The sequence below is a fragment of the Caretta caretta genome, chromosome 2, assembly GCF_965140235.1.
Source record: "Caretta caretta isolate rCarCar2 chromosome 2, rCarCar1.hap1, whole genome shotgun sequence".
Taxonomy (NCBI): Eukaryota; Metazoa; Chordata; order Testudines; family Cheloniidae; genus Caretta; species Caretta caretta.
The window spans coordinates 181,751,454-181,778,583 of record NC_134207.1 but is presented as its reverse complement, the minus strand read 5'-3'; the positions used below and the strand labels follow the sequence as shown (position 1 = coordinate 181,778,583).

The following is a 27,130-nucleotide window of genomic DNA, read 5'->3' as shown; positions in this document are numbered from 1 at the left end:
GGGCCATAGGGTATTGCCTCCTATCCCAGGGGATGCACTCTACATCCATCTTCACACTGGGAATCCACCAGCTTCCTTTGTACCAGAGAACAGGCTGAGGCCAAGTTTCCTCCCCACCATCACTGGAATGGTGGGCAGCTTCCACCCCTTCCCTCCAGCATTTGCCCAGCCACAAAACTCTGCCCACGCCCTATCCATGTGTGAGCAGTCCCTCTTCTTGTATCCCAGTTGCCTGCACTGCCAGTAGACAGCTGGTCTGGATCCTGTGGGAGCCCCTCAGGTGTCTCCAGTTTGTTCTCTGGGCCCTTCCCGGGCGGGGATTCTCTGGGCCTTCTCCCAGGCTCCACTTCCTTGCTCGATCATCCCACCTTCCTGGGGAAGTCCGCCTCCATAAGCTTTACAGTCACCTCAACTGTATTTGGTTGGTGCCTCCTCACCCACACCTTTATGTTCTTGGGGAGGCCTTGTAAGAACTTCTCTAGGATGAGCACATCCATGATCTCCCCCACTGTGCATTAACTTTTGCGCAAATGCCCAGGGCCTCAGCCTCCCCCGCACCCCATCCACCTCACCGACCGGAACTTCTGGTGGTAATTCTCTACAGACAGCCCCACCCAGGGCTGGATTAAGACCTTTAGAGGCCCTAAGCACTGAAAAGATTATGGTGCCCCCTATATGTAATTCAAAATAAAAACAATACTATACTGTAAAATAAAATTTTATTTTTTGAAATGACACAAAATGTACATGTATGCTGAAATTAAAATAGCTTCTTTCTAGATTTTCTGATTGCAAAATTCTGGATCAATTCATTGAAGCTGACTCGATGAAACGTGTCCGATTCCATACACAATAGGGAAAGTGAATCAAGTCTGTCCTGACATATTGTTCTCTGAGGGTTTTTTATTCTTTTCGGCTGAGAAAAAGAGCGTTCTGTGGAGCAGTTAGTAATCATCAATGTTAGAAAAATATGTACTGTGATCTCTACATTTGGAAATACACATTGTATTCCTTCTTTCAATATTGTGTCATGAAGATCAATGTGACAGAATTTCATTTTTCCTGTTTCATTAACTTTGCGCTCATATAATAGTGAAACTGCTGTACTTTTCCACAGAGATTCATGTTAAAGTCAACAGGGTAGGAGTCAACTAGCTTTTGGGAACCTTGTTAATATTGTTTGTCAGATAAGTCCATATCATTTAGAAAAAAAAAATCTACTTGATACTACTTTGTACACTTCACCTATCCTCTTCATATGAGCTTTAAGTGAATCAATTCTAGTGTAGTAAGTAGATATGTGAAATTACACAACATACACTATTTTTATGTATATATATATATATATATATATGAATGAAAGAAAACAAATCAAGTATGTATAACTCAGAAGAATATATCAATAATAAAACAAATTAATTGTACTACATGACAGGATCGGATTTCCTCGCATTATTTCAGTCTACGTTAGTAGGATGCCCCCCTGGTTTAGTAATAAAAAGAGAACAGAAAAACAGGGGAAGTGTGTGTAGTGGAGTGTAAGGAAGTCTAAGAAAATTCTGATTTTTCCCATGATGACTACTTCGATGCTTTTTTTGAAATATCAAATGTTTTAAAAAATAACTCATTTTTTTTGTGCCCCCTGCTTTGCTGGTGCCCTAAGCATGTGCTTTGTCTGCCTGTTGGGTAATCCAGACCTAGCCCCACCCAAACCAGAACAGCTGCCTTTACTGCTTCATTCCTGGCTTATTCTTCACTTACAGCCAGTAGGCCATTGGGCTTTGCTAGCTAGGTAGGGAGCCAGTCGCAGGGCCCAGGTTGCCCTGTCCCATCCAGCCCCCACAGCTACCTGCTTAAACGTGCCTAGGAAGGTGTTATGGTTATCTGTTGGGCCCATTTTACACAGTCCTAAGCCCAGCACCTGGACGCCATCCCCTCCCATGGGACTCACCACTTTCTGCAGGAGCTGCTGTTCGATGCCATCCGGCTCCCCAATGAAGCCCTGCAGGCTGTTCTGCCTGCCAGGTGAGCAGGGCCTGTCTCTACAGCTGGTGGGCTTGCTGAAAACTTTGCATTGCCTTCTGCACTCCTCCTGCTGCTTGACCAGCCACTGCATGGTCTCCTCCATCTCCAGGCTGCCAAACACTTGCTCTGTCACGGGATCCCAGGCAAGCCCCCCACATGTAGCAGATCGCAGCAGGGCCCCTTGGCTCCTTTCTCTGCTAAGTCCACAAAATCACTCTGAGACTCTGGGGTTAGTATCTACTGCTGCAGTTTATTCACAGGCTTGTTCCCACCACCATTTCACTATGTACAGTTGGCCCTTCACCATCAAGAGGGAGTGAGAGAGAGAGAGAGAAGGACTCCCTGCCTTTTCCCTTTCTTTCTGCCTTCCCCAAGGCTTTTATACAGTCCCAGGCTAATTAGCTGGCAGCTCTCTCCGCCTCCCCAATTAGGGCCACGTTATCTCCAGGTATCTCTAATCTAGCCCCCTAAATGGGAGCTGGTGTGACAGAGAGCTGAGTCAGCAACCCTTTGCCCAGCACCCTGTCACAGAATGTTATATGGGTCAGTGTCAAATTGAGATAAATCATGTCTACTGCTTCCCATTAAGCCAATAATCCTTTCAAAGAAGGAAATTAGGCTGATTTGGACTGATTTGTTCTTGACAAATCCACGTTGGCTATTTTTTATAACCCCATTATCCTTCAGGTGCTTAAAAATTAATTTTTAATAATTTGTTTGAACATGTCTCAAGGTATCAAAGTTAGACTGACTGGTCGATAATACCCCAGATACTCTTTGTTCCCCTTTTTAAGTTTGCCTTTCTTCAGTCCTATGGGACCTAACCCATCCTCCATGAGTTCTCAAAGATAATTGCTAATGGTTCTGAGATTGCTTGAGCTAGTTCCTTAAGCACCCTAGGGTTGAATTTCATCAGGCCCGGTTGACTGGAATACTTCTAACTTCTCTAGATAGTATTTAACCTGTACTTTCCCTATTCTCGCTTGTATTATGGATATAGCCATTTGATTTTGTCACAGCAAAATAATTTGTAATTTGTAATTTTCTGTAGGAATTTCTTCAGTTAATCAAAGTTAATACTGGGAAAGAGGGCAACAAGCTATTTTCCATTTGCTTTTTTCTTGACCTATTGTAGCAACATATTGTATATATACACAACTTCTTTTCATGCTGTTTGAAGCACTGGGGACTCCTCCTGGGATTTTGAACTCAGGACAAGTAATGCTACGTGTTTTTAGGAGAATAAAGGTCCAGATCATAGCATTGTACAGGTTTTGATGTTTTCTTAAAGCTTGAAACTCACCAACTCTCTGTAATAGCTGAAGACCAAGTGGAGTTACTATTATTTTAAATTAAATAGGTTGATTTGTTTTATGTCTTTTTGAACATACACCATATGATGACATGTAAGTCTGGAATATCTATCTTGGGTAGCAGAGACCTGGAATGTTGCTTCACTCTTAGGACCTAAACAGCATAACAGCTGGAATCAGAAACCAGTGATAAAAAGCCAGACATGATTCAGTTTGAGAGAAAATTCCTGGATGGGGGAAAGGAGAGGTGAGCAGAATGGAAAAAGGTGCTGAGCACAAAGGAACTAAAAATAAAAGGCAAAAACAAACAACCATTTAGCATTACTTATCAATAGGACGCTACCAAATTCACCGCCATGAAAAACACGTTGCAGACCGTGAAATCTGGTCTCCCCCCATGAAATCTGATCTTTTGTGTACTTTTACCCTATACTATACATATTTCACGGAGGAGACCAGCATTTCCCAAACTGGGGGTCCTGACCCAAAAAGGAGAGGCGGGGGAGGCAAAAGGTTATTGTTGGGGGGGGGGGTCCACAGTATTGCCACCCTTACCTCTGTGCTGCCTTCAGAGCTGGGCAGCCGAAGAGCAGAAGTGGCTGGCTGAGAGGCCAGCTTTGAAGGCAGCGCCGCTGCCAGCAGCAGCACAGAAACATGGATGGCATGGAATGGTATTGCCACTCTTACTTCTGCGCTGCTGCCTTCAGAGCTGGGCAGCCGGAGACTGGTAGTTGCTAGCCAAGGGCCCAGCTCTGAAGGCAGCAGCGCAGAAGTAAGAGTGGCAATACCATACCCTGCCAGCCTTCCTTCTGCACTGCTGCTGGCAATGACACTGCATTCAGAGCTGGGCTTCCGGCCAGCAGTCCTGCTTTCTGGCTGCCTAGCTCTGAAGGCAGCGCTGCCATGAACAGCAGTGCAGAAGTAAGGGTGGCAATACCTCGACCCTTCTACGATAACCTTGCGACTCCCCCACAACCCCCCTTTGAATCAGGACTCCTACAGTTACAACACCATGAAATTTCAGATTTAAATATCTGCAATCATGACATTTATGATTTTAAAAATTCTATGACTGTGAAATTGACCGAAATGGACCGTGAACTTGGTAGGGCCCTTCTTATCAAATGAAAACATATTTCTGTTTGGTGGAAAACACATGTCCTAGGGCCTTTTCTGAACAACATTTTGTGAGATTCCTGATGATAAAATATCCCCTAGACCTCTGTGTAATATCCTATATATTGGTTATGTTTAGTGACAATCAAGATTTACAAAAGTGGCTAGTGGCTTTGGGTGCTTTAGTTTCTGGATACCCAACTTGCCACACCTTTTTGGGGGGTTGATTTTCAGAAGGAGGTGCTTTTAGGTGTTTGGGGGGATAATACCATCCCCCATTTAATTAAGGTTCAGCTGGAAATAACCAGACCTTCTGTACCATGTGATATAATTTAAGCTGAGGATATTTGCCAATTGTGGCTTTGCGGCAGCCAATCTTGTTGAGGAGATGAACTGAAGCTGTTTTGTAAATGTGAGCCAGGGCTGAGGTGATCTGGAGGAAAAGAGAACATTTATGATTAGAGGCTCCCCCTTTTTTAGGATCTTCATTCCTGATTCACCAAGGGAATTATAAATCAAATGCAGAGATGATGAAATTTATTTGAGGTAGGATGAACAAAACTGCATTAACTCCCCTACTCAGCCCTGAACATGGGCTTGACAGGCTAACCTCAGAAACCATACAGTGGGTTAAAATATATACACACCTAAACTCTTCAATGCACTGTGAGGAGTGTAGTATAAAAACCTAAGCAGAACAGAACAGACTAGAAAGGGGTTTCTCCATGAAGGATTGCACCTGAGTTTTGGCTTGATCAGTCAAAGAAGTGGGGCTGCAAAACAGTTTGGGGGATGTGTATATGCAGAAAACAAAATCCGTAGGTGAGGCTGTGGGAAGGGGCCCTTTCATATTGCAGGGCTCTGGTCAACCAAGCTACTAGATCATTCCTTAACCCGCATCAGTGTTCTTCTCCCTCCACCCACCCCCATCTGATCAAGGGCTCCATGCTCTAATTACTCATTCACATTATCTTCTCAGGATGGGTTCTGTCTTCTATGAGCTTTCCCCTTGATAGATTGACAGCACCATTTCCGTGAGCCAGGGAGAGAGATTTATTCTCTCATTCTGCACCTGTGCTTCTTCCTAAAGAGCTATTCCCTGAGCATCAGAAGAATCCTCAGTGAAGGAATTCATTTAGTTTTGTCAAAGTTTCCTCTCTGATCCATAATTTAGATCAGCAGTTTCAGCTTGCAATAAACTCTGTAATCCTGGATGCTGCAATGAAAGAATGATGACCAGGCCATAGCCATGTGCATTCAGGATACTTCACTGGCCCCCTTGGGGCAGATGGGAAAAATGTTCTTTTCAGAGAGTTCTGAGTCTGAAATCTTGTTACAGTATGTGATACAGACAGTACATTAATTTTTTTCGTAATAGTATCAGAATGGATTAGTCTGCTCTTGCTACATAAAAGCTCACTCATAGTTCACTGTACTATTGTACTGTTTGGGGGTGGAGTCTTGTACCATAATTTCAAACAGTGAACTCTTAAAAGAATGGCTTTTTCCATCTGTTTCAAGGGAGGTCAGAGAAGAATCCTGAAGGAATATGGCTGTGGACTACTCATAAGTCTTTCATTGCAGCATCCAGAAATACAGAGTATATTGTGGATTGAATCTTTTGCTCTAAATTATGGATTGGGCAGGACATTTAGATTAAACTAACTGAATTCCCTTCATGGGACAAAGATGGCCAGATTTTAAAAGTGAAAAACCTGGATACCAGTCCTGGGTGTGGAGGACATTTTGGTTGAGGTCTTGAGATGTGCACAGAAAGGTTTTGGCAACAGAGCGGAGAGCGGAAAAGTCTTTCTTTCGCTCCATCTTTAGCCAAAATATCCCCTCCCCGCTAGAGTGACCAGATGTCCCAATTTCACAGGGGCAGGGGCTTTGTCTTATACAGGTGTCTATTACCCCTCACCCCTTGTTCCAATTTGTCACACTTGCGATCTGGTCACCCTACTCCCCACCATCCCCTACAAATCTCCCTTTTAGAATAAAAAGCAGGATATTATTTAGACTGAAAACTCTTTGAGACACAAATGGTCTTTTCTTACTATATGTGTGTACAGCATCTAGGACAATAGGGCCCGGCTTCCAAACTAGGGCCTTGAATCACTACTGCATTACAAGTAATAAATAATGTTTCAGTAAAGAATATTTATCTGTCTGTCACCTTCACTTTTTTTCCTCCAGTCCCAACGCTTTTGCCTTTTTCTCTACCCTGTATCTGCAAGACCAACTTCTTTTTCCTTTGAAATTGCCCCTGAACCAAGTCCTGCCTTATTTCTGATCTTTCCCCCTTGTCACTATATTGTTGGTTGATTTCCTTCAACTGATTTCTCTATTCTTACACTTTCTGTGCTGTTTCTCTTTTGCTTTTTTCTCATTTTCTCCTCTACTTTCTCCTGCTCCTTCAGTATACACTTCTTTCCTCTCTCTTTCTATCTGCCACACTCCTTCTATCTCATTGACTACCTGTTCTTTGTTCTCTGAACAGTGCAGACTTTTTGGGTGTGCACAGTTGTACTGAGAATGTGCTTTCATGAATGATTGTGGCTACTTGGCATTCCTGAAGTGGTGGAAATACTTGGAGAATACCCATCCTCCTCTTACTTTTGTTCTTTAACTCTGCTTCCTATCTCAGACAAGCTCAGAAGTCCTATGCAGCAGCATATGTGGTGAAAAATGTGTTCACTGGCTTTTTGGAACCTCAAGAAAGGTTCATGGGTTATGCTTTTATTCTACCTGATTTTCCCACATCCGTATTGAGAAATCAGTTAGCCAGGCACTTCTCTTTGTGCAGCTATCACTTGCTCATTGTTTACCAGAGTGAAAAACAGTAATACATGTAGAGATTCTGCAAGGAATGTAGGAAGTGCTGTATGGCAGTTGCATAAAGTCTCTGTGCCAGGTATGAATAGACATATATGTGGGTAAATATTGCTTCTGCTAAGGCTTCTGTAAGACTTGTCACCAGTGTGTGTGTGTGTGCACGTGTTTTTTCTTTTTTCTAATTGAGCCTATTTTCCCATAGGGAGGCAGGACAAAGTGTGTACGAGAAGTCTGCCCCATTCTGTCATGTCCCCAGCATCTCAGTCACATTCCTTCTGGACACTGTTGCCCCAAGTGTTTAGGTGAGTTGTTCTTTTCACAGGCATAATGTATGTAATGCAATATATTTCTGCATAGTGGCTTTCATACAAATATTTCACAGCCAATAAAAAGCAAAAATTAGTGATGCTTAGTAGTAAAGGCTACAATCCGCTTTTTATACAGGTAGTCTCAATAGACATGGTAGGGTCTTGAAGAAAGATACAAAGGACAAATTTTGGGAGAGAAGCTGGGAAATTTGTTGTGTGTGAGAGAAAAGAATGTTGCCTTTATCACACATGTTTTGCAAAGCAGGGTGAGATTGGGGGAGGCGGCTCATTGAAATGTCCATAAATCCTAGAAAGATGCTTCACCTTTTGTTATTTTATTCAAGCTGGTTTCCCCATATTTGGTTTTGAGGAAATAGCGATCGAAGGAAGACCCTCAGCTGAAGTGTCGTTATTAAAAGCTATTGTCAGAATGGATAGGGACCTATTAATTTGTGTAATTGTTTGCTCCCTGGAGGGGCATCATAGTCTGAACTGGGAAGTTTTTCAGTTGGATTAAGATAACTCAATACATGCTTTTGCATGAGATGGTTTCTTTTGCCCCAGAACATCAATCAATGTAAACAATATGAAATTCTGAGGGAGGAACATCTGCCCTTCAGTTGTTGACACTGGTGGGGGCCCAATTTGGACCAGAAAGAATCAATCTGGCCATTTGTCTACATGCAAGGTATTAAAGTTAAATTAAAGAATACAGGGATTGGAATAGAAATGAGTTGCCCTTAGTAAAGTATTGTATGAAGTATTTACCTCTAATCTCAGATACTCCCCACCTCAGCTCACCTCTACTTTTGGTTCCAGAAGTGGTATCGTGATCTTCAGGTACAGCCTGGGGAGAGAGTGCTGTTTCCTTCTAGTGCCAAGAAAGCTTTTTAGAATTGCTTTGCCATCATTCTAAACGGCCAGCACCTTGAATAGAGGGGAAGTCCAGAAACCCTTTCCCTTGAGGCTGAGGACAGTTGATGTTACCTAGTGGTCTCTCAGCTGGGCTCTGTTACTGGATGAGAAGCACATGCACTCTGGGGCTTCCTACACATTTGGGAGATGTCAAATTTAAGAGGAACAGCAGCAGGTTCCCAAAAAGAGACTTCTGGGTCTAAAAGGCATCTGTGATGTGGAGACTCAAGGACTGAGCCAGACTCCTTTTGGGAAGGCAGACTGTTCCAAACCACTCTGAATCTGAAAAAGGTTAAGACTTTGGCTTGCTCTTATTTTGTTCATACCATCTCCACCCACACCTTGATTCAATAATCCTCAGTGCATCATTCTAATTCAGATGCAAAGAATAGCAACAAGCTATCATGAAGGGAATCTGGGTTTTAATTTTGTCTGCTCTGTCTGACAGAGTTGGGACCATCAGAGACTTGATACAACTCCTCTCACCCAGTTAGAGGGGATTTTATTGTCTCAGCCATATCCCATACTAGAATCTTGAGCCTGTTTCCAGGGCTGGCTTAGTGAAAGAACACAAAGGGCCATGGCCCATGAGCCTCCAGGCCTGTAGATTGTTCCAGAATCTCATAATATTTAACATGTTTTGCCTGCTTGAAACATAGCTTTTTGTTTTATTTTATTTTATTTGAGAAGCTTTATAAATACCTGGCTTGGACATAAAACTGCAGCACCAGAGAGTACACCCCTGGTGTCACCTATCACCCCACTGGAACCCATGTGGGGTATCATCAAACAACAACAACCATACTCGATGGGGACCCCATTATGAAAGAAATATTTCTTTAACTCCCTCTTCTGGTCTTCAAACAACTCCCAACTTCTCATCATCAGAGTCAAGCTCGCCACAGACCAGGACACACCAACTCAAAGTGGCACCATGCTCTGCCTGAACAGATGCAAAACCTACAGACATATCTCCACTACTACAATGATCAACACCGTCTGTGACCCAGGGTGCCTCGGGCAGCCCTCACTGGAAATGCCAAGGTCAGGGCATGCTGCAAAAGGGAGAGCAGATACTCCCAAGACTGGTGGGTAACACTGAAGTTAAGCCTTCCAACCAGTCACAAACTGTGCTTCTGATCCCTCACACTGGTTATTAAGAAGCAAAAAAGAAATCACACAGCCGCCTTTATTGCATTCCAGTTCCTTAGCTCCCAATCAGCACCTAGGTCCAGTACAGTGAGAAGTTATTTTAAAACTCTACTGTGACGGGGCAAGGCCAGATGGCTATAGAAAAGTAGTGGGAGATAGATATATTAGCTCCAGGCTAAACAAATCCCTGGTACCAGGATAAGTTAAATGGCAGCTGCTCCAGGTCAGTTAAGACACCTGGGGCCAATTAAGAACTTTTCAGAAGGCAGGGAGAAGGCTAGGTTGATTGGGACACCTGAAGCCAGTCAGGGATTGGCTGAAACTAGTTAAAAGCCTCCCAGTTAGTCAGGTGGGTGTGGATGTCAGGAGCTGTGGGAGGAAGTTGTGCTGTTGGAGAGACTGAGTAGTACACACCCATATCAGGCACAAGGAAGGAGGCCCTGAAGTAAGGGTGAAGTGGAGCTTGAGGAAGTGGGGGCTGCTGTGGGGAAGTAGCCCAGGGAATTGTATGTGTCAGGTTTCTAAAAGGTCAGCTACCATAGCTGATACTATTAGGGTCCCTGGGCTGGAGCCCGGAGTAGAGGGTGGGCCCAGGCTCCCCTCCCCCCTGGTTAATCACTGAGACTGGGAGACAAAAGAGACTGTGCAAGAGAGGATAGCTTCTCCTCACCTCCCTCGCTGGCTTATGATGAAAATGGCTTAGTAGACTGTGACCCTTGTCTCTAGAGAGAGAAGGGCTATGTGGAGGGTCACAGTGAGCCTCTGAGGCTAGTGAAATCCACCAGGAAATGCGGGACCCACGGAGGCAAGGACAGAGCTTTGTCACACTACTCACATATAGAAAATGTTCTTCTGACCCCTAAGGGTCAGCCACATTACCAGGTCAGTATAGGGTTGGATCTTACCCAAAATACCATGCTGCCAGCCAATCCTTTAGTGTCTAAAACTAAAGGTTTGTTATAAAGAAAAAAGAAAGAACAAGAAGAGAGATGTTGAATGGTAAAGCAGTCACATACATGCAAAGATTCAAAGTCCATGAGGTTCCTAGCAGTATTCGTCAGTTTGCTGGCTTGAAAGTCCCTCTGGATCACATCCACAGCTTGGATGGGTCATTCGGTACTTTGTTCAGAACTTCATTTGTAGAAAGGTTACTCCATAGAGGTAAGAAGCAGGAATGAAGACAAAATGGAGAAGATGCAGCTGCCTTTTATAGTCTTTTGCCATGTGGCCTGTGCTTTCTTAGGTTCCAACGCAAACTGCCCAGTACATGGCTTGGAAGCCTTTTCTGTCCATAGGCATGCCCATGCATGCCTTGCTGAGTCATGAGGTGTATCCCTTGCCTTTTCTCAATGGATCAGTTGTATAGCTGATGGTCCTTAAGGGGCCATCAAGCAGGCTAGGCAAAGCTGATGCCAAACTGTCTGGGGGTGTCACCGAGAAGCATAGCCCAAGTTTGAATATAGACATACATACATATCTATAACTCATAATACAAACGGTGATACTAACATAAACAAGATTATCATATCTGGCAAATTATAACATTTTTTCAGATATCTTACATGGCATACCTGGCATATGTCATTGCAATTTTACAATATTTGTATTCATAATATCCTAAAGTGTCCCCCAGATTCCATACAGCGTCACACACACCCTCCCACAACACACCATTTCAGATCCATGGGTCCCACACATGCCCATCACAACATGTGGTGTACCTCATCCAGGGCACTAAATACCCCAATACAATGTGGGTGATACCAGGCAATCTCTATGCTCTTGAATGAACTCACACAGGAAAATGATAAAAGACAAGCACACCACATCACCTGTGGGTAAACACTTTTCACAAAGCAATCTCTCTATATGTGACCTATCAGTCTTCATCCTCAAAGAAAACCTGCACAACACCTTCAAAAGATGAGCCTAGGAGCTTAAATTCATAACTTTGCCTAGTCACTAAAAATCATGGACTGAATAGAGACACAGGATTTATGGTTCATTACAACTATCTATTTCCCACTAACAACCCTCCCTGCAGGTGCCTTCCACCTTTTTTTTTTTTTTTTTTGCTTCCCCCTTCTGACTGAAGGGGTGTTAATGAGCCATTCTTTTTAGGTGACAAATCTGAAGAACTGTCCCAGATTGAGGTGTCAGTAGAGGAGATTTTGGAACAAATTGATAAATTAAACAATAATAAGTCACCAGGAACAGATGGTATTCAGCCAAGTGTTCTGAAGGAACTCAAATAATGAAATTACAGAACTACTAACTGTGGTATGTAACCTATCACTTAAATTAGCTTCTGTATCAGATGACTGGAAGATGCCAATTTTTAAAAAAGACTCCAGAGTTGATCTTGGCAATTACAGGCTGGTAAGCCTAACTTCAGTACCAGGCAAATTGGTTGAAACTATAGTAAAGAACAGAATTATTAGACACATAGATGAAAACAAATTATTGGGGAAGAGTCGACATAACTTTTGTAAAGGGAAATCATGCCTCATCAATCTAGTAGAATTCTTTGTGTGGGTCAACAAACGTGGACAAGGGTGATTCAGGAGATATAGTGTACTTGGACTTTCAGAAAGCCTTCCTACAAGGTCCCTCACCAAAGGCTCTAAAGCAAACTAAGCAGTTGGGTTAAGAGGGAAGGTCCTCTCATGGATCAATAACTGGTTAAAAGACAGGAAACAAAGGGTAGGAATAAATGTTCAATTTTCAGAATGGAGAGAGAAAATAGCAGGGTTTCCCAAGGATCTGTACTGGGACTAGTGCCGTTCAACATATTCAAGTTCTAGAAAAAGGGGTAAAAAGTGAGGTGGCAAAGTTTGCAGATGATACAGAATTACTCAAGATAGTTAAGTCCACAATAGACTGCAAAGATTTACAAAGGGATCTCACAAAACTAGGTTACTGGGCAACAAAATGGCAGATGACAGGTTTCAGAGTAGCAGCCATATTAGTCTGTATCCACAAAAAGAAAAGGAATACTTGTGGCACCTTAGAGACTAACGAATTTATTTGAGCATAAGCTTTCGTGAGTTGCATCCAATGAAGTGAGCTGTAGCTCATGAAAGCTTATGCTCAAATAAATTTGTTAGTCTCTAAGGTGCCACAAGTTCTCCTTTTCAAAATGGCAGGTGAAATTCAATGCTGATAAATGCAACGTAATGCACATTGGAAAACATAATCTCAACTATACATACAAAATGATGTATGTTTGACACTCAAGGAAGAGATCTTGGAATCATCATGGATAGTTCTCTGAAACCAATGTTCTCTCTAATTTTTTCCATCCATATGTGGAATGAATTTTGTTATGTGGAGCACCAATATCGAGGTAATGTGCAGATGTGTGCCACCAGTAGAAACAAAAAACCTAGATATAATATATATATTTAAAAAGTTACCATAGGTATGGAAGAAGAAGAAATAATATTAAAACAGGGGATAATTAACAAGGTGCACTACTTAAGATGTTTGTTTAATATGAAATCAAATAAAAAGAAAATTAACACTGCAAAATTTTCAGTAGTCTCTCTCTGCATCATAGCCCAGGGGCTGGGGGGAGAGGTGTCTCTTCCCACCGCAGCCCTAGAGCTAGAGGAGAAAAATCTCTCCCCGCCACAGCCCTGCACTCCCCAAACTCCCCCATCACTGCCCCCCACCTCACCCCACAGACCCCACCCAACACATATTCCCCACCTAACCCTACATATCCTCCAGGCCCACCTGTGGCTATGCCTCTGTGTGCGCGCCTGTGTGGCTGTACTAATAAGGTGTGTGGCCCTTGATGGGCTCTTGTGTGGCCATGCAGGCACATAGCTTAGGAGGAACACAGCTGAAAACATTCCCTCAATGTGCAGCAGCAGTCAAAACAGCTAACAGAATGTTAGGAATCAGTAGGATAGGGATAGATAATAAGACAGAAATTATCATTATGTCACTATATAAATCCATGGTACACCCACACCTTGAATACGGTGTGCAGTTCTGGTCACCCCATCTCAAAAAAGATATATTAGAATTGGAAAAAGGACAGAGAAGGGTAACAAAAATTATTAAGGGTATGGAACAGCTTCACTATGAGGAGAGAATAAAAAGACTAGGACTGATCAGCTTAGAAAAGAGGTGACTGATAGGGGGATATGATAGAGGTCTATGAAATCATGAAAGGTCTGGAGAAAGTGAGTAAGGAGATATTAATTACCCCAACACATAACACAAGAAGGAGGGGTCACCCAATGAAATTAATAGGCAGAATGTTTAAAATAAACCAAAAGGAGTACTTCTTCACACAGTGCTCAGTCAACCTGTGGAACTTGTTGCCAGGGGATGTTGTGAAGGCCAAAACTATAACTGGATTAAAAAAAGAACTAGATAAGTTCATGGAGGATAGGTCCATCAATGGCTAATAGCTAAGAGGGTCAGGGATTCAACCCAATGCTCTGGGCATCCCTAAACTTTCGACTGCCAGAAGCTGGAACTGGATGACCGGGGATGGATCACTTGATCAATTGCCCTGTTCTGTTAATTCCCTCTGAAACATCTGGCATTGGCCACTGTCAGAAGGCAGCATACTGGGCTAGATGCACTATATGGCTGTTCTTATGTTAATGGGCCACTTCACTTTGAATAGTCCCTTGAAATATGTGTTAGCTACTTATGCTAAACAATCTGTTTCACCTTGTATTTAGCTGGTTCTCTCAGAGTACATTTCCCAGACCTGAAGAACAGCTCTGTGTAAGCATGAAAGCTTGTCTCTCTCACCAACAGAAGTTAGGCCAATAAAAGATATTTCCTCACCAATCTTCTCTCGCTAATACCCTGGGACTGACAGGGCTAAACACTGCATTCTTTGGCAAGAGTGTTCTTTTAACAGGGACTGATTTTAGCATTTGTGAAAATCTCATGTTAATTAAACAGATATTCTATTATCTGTTTATCTTTCTATTTAATCTTATCTTTGGACAAACTGGAAGCCTCTTCCTTTAAGTGGTTTTACTCCTTTACCAGATATTAACTAAAAAGAAATTAATTGCAATTTGGAATATACTGGACAGCTATTAGCATTCCAAATGCCAAAATATGGGTTTCTCACCACTCTGAGAACTAAATTAATGGCATAATAATAAGTTAGTGCCATGCTGCACTTACTTGCAGTAATGATTTTATTCCTTGGAAATGACAGACAGATTTCTGTCTGACAGATAGATAAACTCTCAGAAGGTTGCAAGATCAGAGCTTGGCTCTCACCAAAGAAAAAGTAGGTGAAAGCATGTTGTTGGTGTAGGTTTGCTTTGCTCAAAAGGGAAGATGAGGTTAGTGATTTTATTTGAGTCTTAAGTGGATTTTTGTTCATATCAGAGAACCAATATATTGTCCATCTGTTCAAAAGAATTCAATAAAACAGAATCTGAAGAACAGAATAGAGACAGGTGGAGTAGCAAGACTGCATTGCTTGCAGAATTGCAAGGTGTTGGAAGACTGAGTTGTTGCAGAGCTTTGGGAGGGAATTGATGCTTCTCAAAAATTTACTCTGACCTATGCTGTCAGGTCCCTTACTGTCATGAGAACAAAATATTTCCATAATATTACCGTTCCTCCACTCCTTCCAAAGTCATGTAATTTGCTTCGTGGAATGTATATTCTCCACACTGATTTCCTTTCCTTTATTTATTTTTGATGGTTCCATTCTGATTAATATAGGTAACTTTAACATTCTGTAAATTCCTATAATTTCTGTAGACATGTTTGAGCATAATACATAAAGCTACAATAAATGAGTGTATCAAACATCTTTACAGAGACTAATCATTTAGTGGCTGTCTAGCACATAGCACTTTTGCGCCAGTGTAACTAAATTGCAAACTCCTAATATTAAACCAGTTTGAATCATGCTTTAACCAGTTTAGTTTAATTCCGTAATATACTGAATGAAGAAACATAAATGCAGTTTATTTTGGGGTATGGACTGGTTGATTTTAAATTGATTTAGGTACATGGGTGCACTTGTATGGTGGTGGGGCGGGGGAAGTTTTTCTAATAGAAACATGTCCTAATTCATATTAAAATCCTCTCCCTTAGGGGAAAAGTAGTTCTTTGAGTGATGGTCCCTATTGTAGTACACTGAGCATTTACACATATGCACCATGCATCCAGATCCAGAGATTTTGAAAGTAGTAGTGTCAGTTGCTCCATGAATCTGCCTGGGCTCTCCTCATGGTTTCATCCAAGGTGATAAAAGGTGGGACAGACCAACCTTGTCTCCAGTTTCTTCTCATTGCCACATGGTCCAGGTCAGAACTATTAGTGTCTTGTTGCATGTGCAAAAAGAAAAGGAGTACTTGTGGCACCTTAGAGACTAACCAATTTATTTGAGCATGAGCTTTCGTGAGCTACAGCTCACTTCATCGGATGCATACCGTGGAAATTGCAGCAGACTTTATATATACACAGAGAATATGAAACAATACCTCCTCCCACCCCACTGTCCTGCTGGTAATAGCTTATCTAAAGTGATCATCAGGTGGGCCATTTCCAGCACAAATCCAGGTTTTCTCACCCTCCACCCCCCCACACAAATTCACTCTCCTGCTGGTGCTAGCCCATCCAAAGTGACAACTCTTTACATAATCAAGTCGGGCTATTTCCTGCACAAATCCAGGTTTTCTCACATCCTCCCCACCCCCATACACACACAAACTCACTCTCCTGCTGGTAATAGCTCATCCAAACTGACCACTCTCCAAGTTTAAATCCAAGTTAAACCAGAACATCTGGGGGGGGGGTAGGAAAAAACAAGAGGAAACAGGCTACCTTGCATAATGACTTAGCCACTCCCAGTCTCTATTTAAGCCTAAATTAATAGTATCCATTTATTCTTTTACGTAGAGACTGTCCAGTTTGACCAATGTACATGGCAGAGGGGCATTGCTGGCACATGATGGCATATATCACATTGGTGGATGTGCAGGTGAACGAGCCTCTGATAGTGTGGCTGATGTTATTAGGCCCTGTGATGGTGTCCCCTGAATAGATATGTGGGCACAATATGCATCCGATGAAGTGAGCTGTAGCTCACGAAAGCTCATTGCCAATTGTGCCCACATATCTATTCAGGGGACACCATCACAGGGCCTAATAACATCAGCCACACTATCAGAGGCTCGTTCACCTGCACATCCACCAATGTGATATATGCCATCATGTGCCAGCAATGCCCCTCTGCCATGTACATTGGTCAAACTGGACAGTCTCTACGTAAAAGAATAAATGGACACAAATCAGATGTCAAGAATTATAACATTCATAAACCAGTCGGAGAACACTTCAATCTCTCTGGTCACGCAATCACAGACATGAAGGTCGCTATCTTAAAACAAAAAAACTTCAAATCCAGACTCCAGCGAGAAACTGCTGAATTGGAATTCATTTGCAAATTGGATACTATTAATTTAGGCTTAAATAGAGACTGGGAGTGGCTAAGTCATTATGCAAGGTAGCCTGTTTCCTCTTGTTTTTTCCTACCCCCCCCCCCCAGATGTTCTGGTTTAACTTGGATTTAAACTTGGAGAGTGGTCAGTTTGGATGAGCTATTACCAGCAGGAGAGTGAGTTTGTGTGTGTATGGGGGTGGGGGGGATGTGAGAAAACCTGGATTTGTGCAGGAAATAGCCCGACTTGATTATGTAAAGAGTTGTCACTTTGGATGGGCTAGCACCAGCAGGAGAGTGAATTTGTGTGGGGGGGTGGAGGGTGAGAAAACCTGGATTTGTGCTGGAAATGGCCCACCTGATGATCACTTTAGATAAGCTATTACCAGCAGGACAGTGGGGTGGGAGGAGGTATTGTTTCATATTCTCTGTGTATATATAAAGTCTGCTGCAGTTTCCACAGTATGCATCCGATGAAGTGAGCTGTAGCTCACGAAAGCTCATGCTCAAATAAATTGGTTAGTCTCTAAGGTGCCACAAGTACTCCTTTTCTTTTTGCGAATACAGACTAACACGGCTGTTACTCTGAAACTTGTTGCATGTGATGCACTTTAAAAATAAACCATTGTGCATAGTTAGTTTTAGAGTGGTTTACTGTTTTATTGTTTTTATAGTAGTTTTTAGTAGTTTGGTAGTTTTAGGAGTAGAAGTGGGGGTCTTCTGGGGTAGTTTAGTTCCTTGTGAACCCCCCCCCCCCCCGCTTTCCTGCCCCTATACCCACGTGCAGGTACTGGACTCTGCTAAAAATCCCAAGCTTTAAAATCTGAGCCTCCTGCCCATGTTCTTTCTCGGTCAGAGACAAACATCAATGCTGCCTCTACTGCTTAGGAGAAGCCCACATTTCATCCATATGCAGTGTCTGCCAGACTTTCCCCAGCTGTACCTGAGACCTCCGGAATCACCTCATGGAAGTTGCCATGAGACCTGATTCGGACCCTATTCAGGCAACCCCCTTCCTTCCCCCTGTAGATCGGTCTGAAGTTGCCAGGAGTGCACCTCCAGCTACTGAATCTGAGGCCGGAACTGGCAGTGCCACCAATATGGACCCTATACTGGGGCCTACTCAGGAGGTCAGGAAGCATTCACATAAGCATGGCAGTAAGTCTTCCTCTAAGCCTAAGAAGAGAGAGACTCCTTCCACAAGTTCCAGTCATGGGGACGGAGTGTGCCCTAAAGCACACAAACATCTAAAGGAACCACACAAATTGATGGATCCACTGGTACCAGGTGTGGACCCGCACATGCAGTCAACATTGGCATCCATCAGAGCTAGAGAGCCATCTTCTCCAGGAAGACCAGTGCTCCTGTACTTATTCCGGAGACTGAAAAAGTATCCTTGACTCCTGGGAGGTCTGCAAAAGCCCCAGAGCCCCAGGAAGTGTTTGCGTTGGGAGAACCAAAGCCTTCACACTTTCTGGGGCCCTCTACTTCCAAGTAGAGTTTATCCTCACCTCACCCCCGCCCCCTGCCTCCGGCTCCAGCTGTGTATTTCCTTCTGTCGGTACTGCCAATGGAACTGGTCTCTGCGTTGTTTTTGAAGGAATCAGATGAGGGACAGGCACCATCCATCCCTTTCCACCACTACAAGTACCAATGGAGACTTGACTTTCTACATTGTGGCAGTATCCCCCACTCCAGCTGCCACAGAGCCACTGGCTTACTATGTCGTGAGGCCCTCTGTAACACCCTCTAGATCTATCATGCTGGCCTTATTGGGGATTCTGGCCCCAATATCCACCCTTGGAACCCGTCTGTTACATCAGTTAGGCTTCACCTACTTCACTGTGTCGGGTACCTTTGAGTAGATGCTCGGAACCAATAATGAAAGATGAGCCACTCAGTTGGGCTCTGACAGTACCCCTGGAACAGGAGAGATTCCTGTCATCCTCACCAGATCCTGCAGTGGCTTTGGCTTCCCATCCATCCCCTGATGACTACGGCCAGTCCCAGGAGCTCCTGTGTAGAGTGGTTGGAGAGCTGCACATTCCCCTGGAGGAGATCCAGGACACTCAGCGTAAGCTGCTGGACCTACTTCACTCACTTGTGTCGGGTAGAGTCGATCTACCAATCAACAATGCCATCCTTGAGCCAGGTAGAATGGTTTGGCATATGCTGGCCAAATGTAGGCCTACCCCCAGGGGGGCAGAAAATTGTTACTGTGTACCAGCTAAGGTCTGAGTTTCTCACATCCTCTTCCGACTTAGGTACTGCTTGTTAATCACCCTCAGTGGAATACAATACACACTACCACTTGAAGAAGAAAGGAGGTTACTTACCTGTAACTGGAGGTTCTTTGAGATGTCTGATCCCTATCTGTATTCCACTTCCCACGCTCGTTCCCCTCTGCAGTGGTTTCCTTGGATTTGCAGTGGAGAAGGAACTGGAGATGCAGTCAATCCAATTATCACCTTGCACAAAACCATGAGGTGAACCAAGGGCACATGCATGGACCAACAGACGCTACTATTTTCAAAATCTCTGGCTCCGGATGCATGGTACACATAGCTAAACCCTCAGTGGAATACAGATAGGAACCACACATCTCAAAGAACCTCCAGTTATAGGTGAGTAACCTCTTCATTTTACTCAGATTAATATCTGCTAAATGAATAGGGAACTGTTTAAAAAACTTTCTAGACACCCAAATGGACTGGGAACAGTAAGCTGTGTTATTTTTGTTGACAACAAGGCATCCTTTCAACCACATTCTGTGTCTGTTGTTTGTATTCAGGCCAGAGGAAAGTGTTTGACCTCCCATTTGGAAGCTGCCTCTTTCACAGTGATGTTTATGACAATGGATCCTCTTTTGTTTATGACAACTGCACTATGTGTACCTGCAGGGTAAGTCAGCAACAACATTCCTATGCTGTGGGCTGTGGTTTTTATTGCCTAGGAGAGATGTTTGTAAGATCTGAGAACTACAGGGCCTTACTCTGTACTGATAAGTACCTTGTGTGGTCATTGACATCCAAACAAAGGGAATGTGAAAGGCTACCAAATCAACATGGTCAGATTTTATATGACTACAAAAGCGCAAGTTCAGAATTAGGCCCTGCTTGCATTATTAAACAAACACACTCTGAAAGATTTCCTGAATTCAATAAAATATTTTATTCTAAGCAGATCTGATCAAAGTAGCTATTAGCTACATTGGGTGGAAATGATTACCACAACACACGCAGATGTTACAATTGGGGGTGAACATTTTCCTAATAAATTAGTGTCCCTTTTGCTTTTCTTCTGTCCTTTTGCTCAGAATTCTACAGTAGTATGTAAGAAGAAGTGCTCACCTCCTGGAGAATGCAATAAAAGCAAGGAACACTGCTGCCAGGAGTGTGTCTCGTACGTCTCTCCTGACGAACTGAAAGTGTGCAAATTCGGGAACAAGATCTTTCGGGTAATGTTTTGGGTGTGGCTCAGTAATAGGTATCATTGTAATAGCTGAAATAGCACTGGATTACTATAACTTAGTGTTGGGGCTTGCTTTTTAGCAGAATTTTCATTATGCTTATTGCCAACAGGTGCACATTTTTAACAGTGAGACTAATTAACCATTGGAACAATTTACCAAGCATTGTAATGGATTCTCCATCACTCACAATTTTTAAATCAAGATTGGATTTTTTTCTAAAATATATGCTCTAGGAATTATTTTGGGAAGATTTGTGGCACTGTGGTATAGGAGGTCAGACTAGATGATCAAAATGGTCCTTTCTGGCCTTGGAGTCTATGAATCTATCAACAGAATAGCTTGGAGGCAAATATTTGAAAAAATTGCCATCTGCTGTTGTTTTTTTATGGTTGTGTAAGTTCTGCTGACAGAAAAAAATTAAAATTAATTTCTCCTATACTTGGCATGCTGTCTCCCTCTCCCCAAACAGAGAATCAGGTTGCTGCTTCATGCTAATAATGCATTTTTAATCAGAGGATTGTGCTTCCCCTTCCCAAAGAAATTCTGATAGTCATAGAAAAGGTATTTTTCAGTGGTCTTTATCAGCTGAGTCAAAAGGGAGTCTCCTCCAGGTTGAGCCAGTAGGAACTGTGCTAAGCTTGTCGCAGCTGGAAGTTTTGAATATATTACAGTTCACAGCTATGTTACAGACCGTGCTTCCTACATCCCACATTGGAACGCCATGTAGCAATGATCTCCTCCTTCTCTCCCAACTAAAATTTGTAGATCTGTAATGATTTCTTGCAAAACAATTCTTATATTGCCAGGTCCCTGTTTGTTTTTTCAAGCTGGTGCAGCTTCTTTCACATTGTGTTGGAACAGACTCTGTCACCTTGTTGGCTATCTGTGAAATAAGAGAATCAGATCAAATGTTAAATCCCTTGAGTACACTAAGTTTACTCATTCCAAATTGCTTTCCATTAATTCTATTTTACTTGTATGTAGCAGAAATGTTTATTCTGTAAATTATATGTGAACAAACACCATGCTTAATAGGTGCAAAGAAACTACATTTGATCTGACTAGAACTTAGACAATGGCACTATTGTATTTCAGCACTACTTCTTGAGCACCCAAATGAAATTCTCTGCTTCTTGTGATTTATTTTATTTTGCTAACAAGTGTTTACAAAAACACAAAAAAGGGGTGTGTGGGAACTGGGTCTGATTTTTACCTTTTTTATACAACTGTTGGGAATGATTCTAAGTCAATGGAGTTACATAAGTGTACAACGGGTGTGAGATCACAATCAGGCAACGGTTGTGTCTTCTTTTAATTGCTCTCCTGCTTGGAGATCATTTCTTTTGCTGGTGTCTGTCAACTTACGCTGCACCAAAACAGTTAGGCAATTCTGCATCACCTCAGAATAAAAGACAAAGCAGGACAGCCCTTAAAAATCATGCTGTGCATAAAAAATCATAAAATTTGAGCGTGCTTTCCCTCTGATCCCAGCCCTGAGAAACTTGAGTGTAGGTGGATCCACAATCACTTTCTGTCCTCTTGGACTGCCTCTACTCTCTTTCTGTCTGCCTGCCCCTCGCCCTTCCTCCTCAAGCATCCTGTAAACAGAAGGCTTGCACAGCCAGGCTCTCCATGGGCTAGCACAGGACTATATGTGGGTGAGGTGGAATGATTTAGAAACTGCACTTGTCAAATGCCAAGACATGTAGAAAGGAGCCAGGACAGTTCCCCATACTTTCCTGAATATGTTAAAAACAATATGAAGAGCATTCTGCTGCCCACTTAATACATTTTTAGAGACACAGGCTGTCTTCTGGAAGAATACCATTCCTGCTATACATTTGGGTAGTTTAGTATTGTATCTGTTCTAAACATTTTCAGATGTTTAGCAGATCCAGGGCCTGCGAAAGCATTGTAAGTAATCTGAATAAGAATGCATGATTTCTCCATTCCTGTGGACCCAGAATGATGCCACATCTGGGAATAAATTCACTGTATTCTGGCATCTTAACGAAATGCTTTAACATGCAATAACTTAAACATGTCAGTTATCTGAAGGTAATGAATCAGATTTTTCTAATTATGTCAGCTTAAATGAAAATTCACAATAGGTGTGATCACATTCCACTGGTGAGAGAAACAATACAACTAATCAGGTCATTCAAGGAAAAAGAAAACATGGACTTGGAAGAATGATTTTCTAACCTGAAGGATCAGAGGGAAGAAATCCCTGCTCATCTTCATCTTTAATCGGACTGGGTGTGGATGAGCACCTCATAATAATTTAGACTAAACAATGATGTAACTCCAAAAGGGAATGCAGTGCTTTTCTGTGCAATGAAAATGATACATTGTTGGAATAGCTTCCTTCCGCCACCCCAGCTGATAGCTATATCATGTTCTCCCTCCTGCAGGACGGAGAGATGTGGTCCTCTGTTAACTGCACCATCTGTGCTTGTGTGAAAGGCAAGACAGAGTGTCGCAAGAAGCAGTGCATTCCAGTCAACAGCTGCCCTCATGTGAGTTTTTAATGGAATATGTTCTCCCCCACGACCCTCATTTATCTTTGTCAGTGTTTCTCAGTCGAACTGGTGTACACAAAGCCTGGGGAAGAGGGAACCGTCAAAAATTCTAGGGTCTATAGTTGACTAGAATTCTCAATTGTTTTGTGCAGTGTTGTTGTAAACTGTGTTGGTCCCAGGATATTAGAGACAAGGTGGGTGAGGTCATATCTTTTATTAGACCAACTTCTGAAATGTTCTGTATAAGCTTGAAAGCTTGTCTCTTTCACAAACAGGAGTTGGTCCAATAAAAGATATTAACTCACCCGCCTTGTCCCTAGAATTCTCAAAGCACTGTAACATCTCTTTTCAGGCTAGTTCTGTCCTCAGGCCTCTCTCTTTGCTCTGAAGGCTCCCGTGCTTTTGCTCCCCCTTTTATATCTGAACCAAAGCTGCTCTCTCTGCTCCCAGGCTTACTTCTCTCTCTCACATACTCAATAGCTTTATTGGTGTAGCAAGGTTGCCAAAGTCAATAGATCATGCTTGTGTACTATGGAGATGTGCAGCAAAGGTTGTGTTCACTTTTTCAATACAGCTGGGGGTAATCATTTTGTTAGGCATGAAAACAGAGAATGAGCTCAACCAAAACTATGTCACTTTCTCCTAAGGTGGAGACTGATTTTTTTTTTTTTTTGGTGAAATTTCGAAGTGAATCCAAAGATTAGTGTAGTCTCCTATTATTTAATTACTTTAAAAATGATTCTTTAATAACATTTGGGCTGATGTCTAACATTTTGTGTTTTGGATGCCTGTCATTTACAAATTACTTAGTTTTAATAGTGCAAGCTTTCAGGAGAAGCAGAGCTAAAATGACATCTTATGCAGAGAGTCGTTTTAAAACAACCTGCTGAAGAGCCCTCCAAGTTATTAGTATTACTCCTTCTCAGTGTTTCCTTCTCTGTCATGGAAGCCAAAAGGAGAAAATATTAGTCACAAACACCTGTGTATAAAATTTTCAGTGAGAAACTCCTGTGAATAAGAATGTGTTTTGGTGAGTTTTTGACAGCCCAGGGCAATGGTAGAGGTGTTTGCTTGTACTTTGGATCTCCAAATGCTATAGAGGCAGGGTCACTGCACCAGTGAACCTTCAGAACTCTCTGCAGTAGAGGCAATCTTTTCCTGCTCATTTTTGGTGGTTCACAGGAGTTCAGTCCTTCTGCCATGGGCCTCCTAAGCTTCACAAGAGAGAAGCTCTGCTACTGTATACGTTAGAAATTGTGCACTAATACAACGCTTCTGGGAATATTAGGAGGTCCCTCAGGCAGTTCTTAGGGAGTGCATAGGAAATGAATACCTGGGACCACAGAAAACTTTTTATCTAGCACATCAAGTTTTCTATGAGAATTCTTAGGAGTGTGGCAACACAGAAAAAAATTGGTGCCTCTCTGTAGTGTCCTACATTTACCCAATTTAAGCTTTTACAGCTCCTCAGAGCTCAGGTTGCTAAAGTAATTTAATACGACCTGTCTGCAAAATACAACATTACATTATATTTCATTTAAATAAACTTAAGAATTGAAAAGACTGGAAATGATGCATTAAGGTAATAAATAAGTGTACTGTTGCCCTTGCTGTTCATACACTCAATTAAGAAAAACAATGCCACATGAAAATTCACCTTATACATTCTTATAATAGCTTTAACTCTCTGATCTATGAGGCACACTTACATGCTCTTTCAACATTTTCATACTACAGTTCTATCATGAGAGGTGTGAGTCCTAGACTGATAAGTGAAGTCAAGGGAAAAAGAGCAAAAAGAGTTAGAAGTCCTCCATTAAAAATATAGAAAATAAAGGATTTAAGAAGCATAGGAAGCATGTAAATTTAACTTACAAAATGCCATTAGCAGCTTCATAAGAAATAAACATCCCTGTTAGGATAGAAAGGCTTTTACCTGAAACTGTTAACTAAGTTGTACCAGCTCTGGGTTCTAGCTGGGATTGGAATCTCAATCCAAATTAAGCTTCTGAAACTGGGATGGGTTCTCAGGAATGGAGTAAACTCCCAAATCTAGAGTAAGCTTCTGAACTAAACTAAATTCCCAGGCTGCTGCAGGCTTCCGAATAATACTAAACTTCCAAGCGGGAGTGAACTTCTGAACTATGATACACTCCTAGACTAAAACAAGCTCCGGAGCTTAAACTAAACCCCCAAACTTAGTTCCCAAACAAGAAACAGCTCCTCCTCAGGGCTAAAAAAGAAAAGCTGTGCCATCCCTCCGTTCTTAATAGGTTCTAACCAAGCCATCCTGTCCCAGGATTCAAAATGAAGTCTCACAGTCTGCAGCAAGCCATCCTGTCCCAGGATTCAAAATGAAGTCTCACTGTTGCCTTTCCCAGCTCCAAAACCTCCCAACCAACAAACCAACCAAAAAACCAGCCCTTCACCAAAACATCACCCTAATGTAAAAACACATTATTCTCAGTTTTTTTTTCAGGATAAAGAATATTAGAAGGAAGAAAGGAGAAAGCAGCCCTATAGTGTTGGGTTCTAATTTTCTCTCTCTCCTTAAGGAATTTTAAAGCAAATAACACATGTTACTCATTTGATCCTTTCACAAACCTACCTTGTGTCGAGGCTGTTCTGTCACAAAGCTATACTTTGCGTAATACAAGATATAGATTTGGTAGTGATGTGTTTGCTGCAAGTTTGTAAGTATACTATGAGCTAGGCTGAAGAAAAATTGTACAAGATAATACTGTATTGTTTAAGAAAAAATATGGGTAGGACCTTGATTTCCTTACTAGCTCTGAATAGCACTCTAGACCATTAGACCCACACTTGTGGGATTGCTTGTGGAGTAAGGCACTGCTTGGTGCGAGTAAGAGTGGCCTCATGTGAGCATGCCATTAAATCCTGTGTCATAATGCACACATACAAAGGTGAAAGAGTTAAGGATTTGCAGGCAAGCTTACATATTTATACCTTGACTTATAAAAGCTTAACTCTTCAGCTTTAGCATTCTGTTCATGAAGTTTTCCTGATGCAATATTGATTCATTCATCAACCTAACTCTAAATTAATTAGGACTTTTCTATATGACTCGGAACAGGCTTCACACCGGTAAAGCTGTATATGTTTTTTATACCCAGTAACCACTTGTATTATTGTCTGGACTGGGGGCAGATTGCCACATTTTGTGAGACATTGCTTTCATTTTTCCCAAGGTTGTACACATTTTTTCTTACTTTTTTTTTTTTAGTATCAAATCTTTTACTATTTCTGATAATTTCAGGAAGTGCCTTTCTGAGTTTCTTTCATTTGCACACTGAGGCAATATATGTGTCTCTATTTTAATGCCCTCGAGCAACACTGATAGCAAAGTCAGCCCTGCTTTGGGTTTCCAGTGAGCCTTTTAGCTCATGGTTTCTGTTTCCACTTTCTCATCACTGATTCTGCAGGCGCACTTCCTCTGTTACCTTGGACTTCATTCTGCACTGTACTGAGCATGATCCAGCAAAGCATTTAAGCATGTGGGTAGTCCAGCTGAAGCCAACAGGCATGCACATATGTTTAAAGTTGAGCATGTACTTAAGTGCTTTACTGAAATGGAGTAAACTCATCCTCTTCAGGATTGAGTCCCTGTAGATATTCTCTAACCCTCTTCTTTTCTAAGGCCAGGTCTCCACTACAAACATATATCAGTATAACTACATTGCTCAGAGGTGTGAAAAATCCACACACCTGAGCGATGCAGTTATACCAACCTAATCCCCAATGTAGACAGTGTATGTCAACGGTGTATGTAGACGGTGTATGTTAACAGGAGCTTCTTCTGTCAACATTGGTACCGTCTCTCGGGGAGGTGGATTAACTACACTGATGGGAGAAACTCTCCTGTCAGTGTAGTAGCGTCTTCACTAAAGCACTACAGGGCTCAGCTGCACTGCTGTACATGAAGATAAGCCCATATTCTCCTTACTTACCCCTTTCTCCTCTCCACAGTCTTTACTCTTCCAAGTTCTTTGCTTCCTTTATACCAGCTCCAT

At 42.3% G+C, this 27,130-nt stretch overlaps 1 protein-coding gene across 3 annotated transcripts in view; it reads left to right on the top strand.

Annotated features, from left to right (window-relative positions):
* Window positions 1-27,130, top strand: part of BMPER (BMP binding endothelial regulator) — a 267,662-nt gene that overhangs the window by 89,413 nt on the left and 151,119 nt on the right. For all 3 annotated transcript variants that reach the window (XR_012667155.1, XM_075125625.1, XM_048839067.2), the window contains exons 7-10: window positions 7,492-7,591; window positions 19,897-20,006; window positions 20,422-20,562; window positions 22,992-23,096. Coding sequence is in view for 2 of the 3 variants with exons in the window: in XM_075125625.1 (XP_074981726.1) it covers window positions 7,492-7,591; window positions 19,897-20,006; window positions 20,422-20,562; window positions 22,992-23,096 (456 nt within the window). In the remaining variant the exon portion in view is untranslated. The remainder of the gene's footprint in view (window positions 1-7,491; window positions 7,592-19,896; window positions 20,007-20,421; window positions 20,563-22,991; window positions 23,097-27,130) is intronic.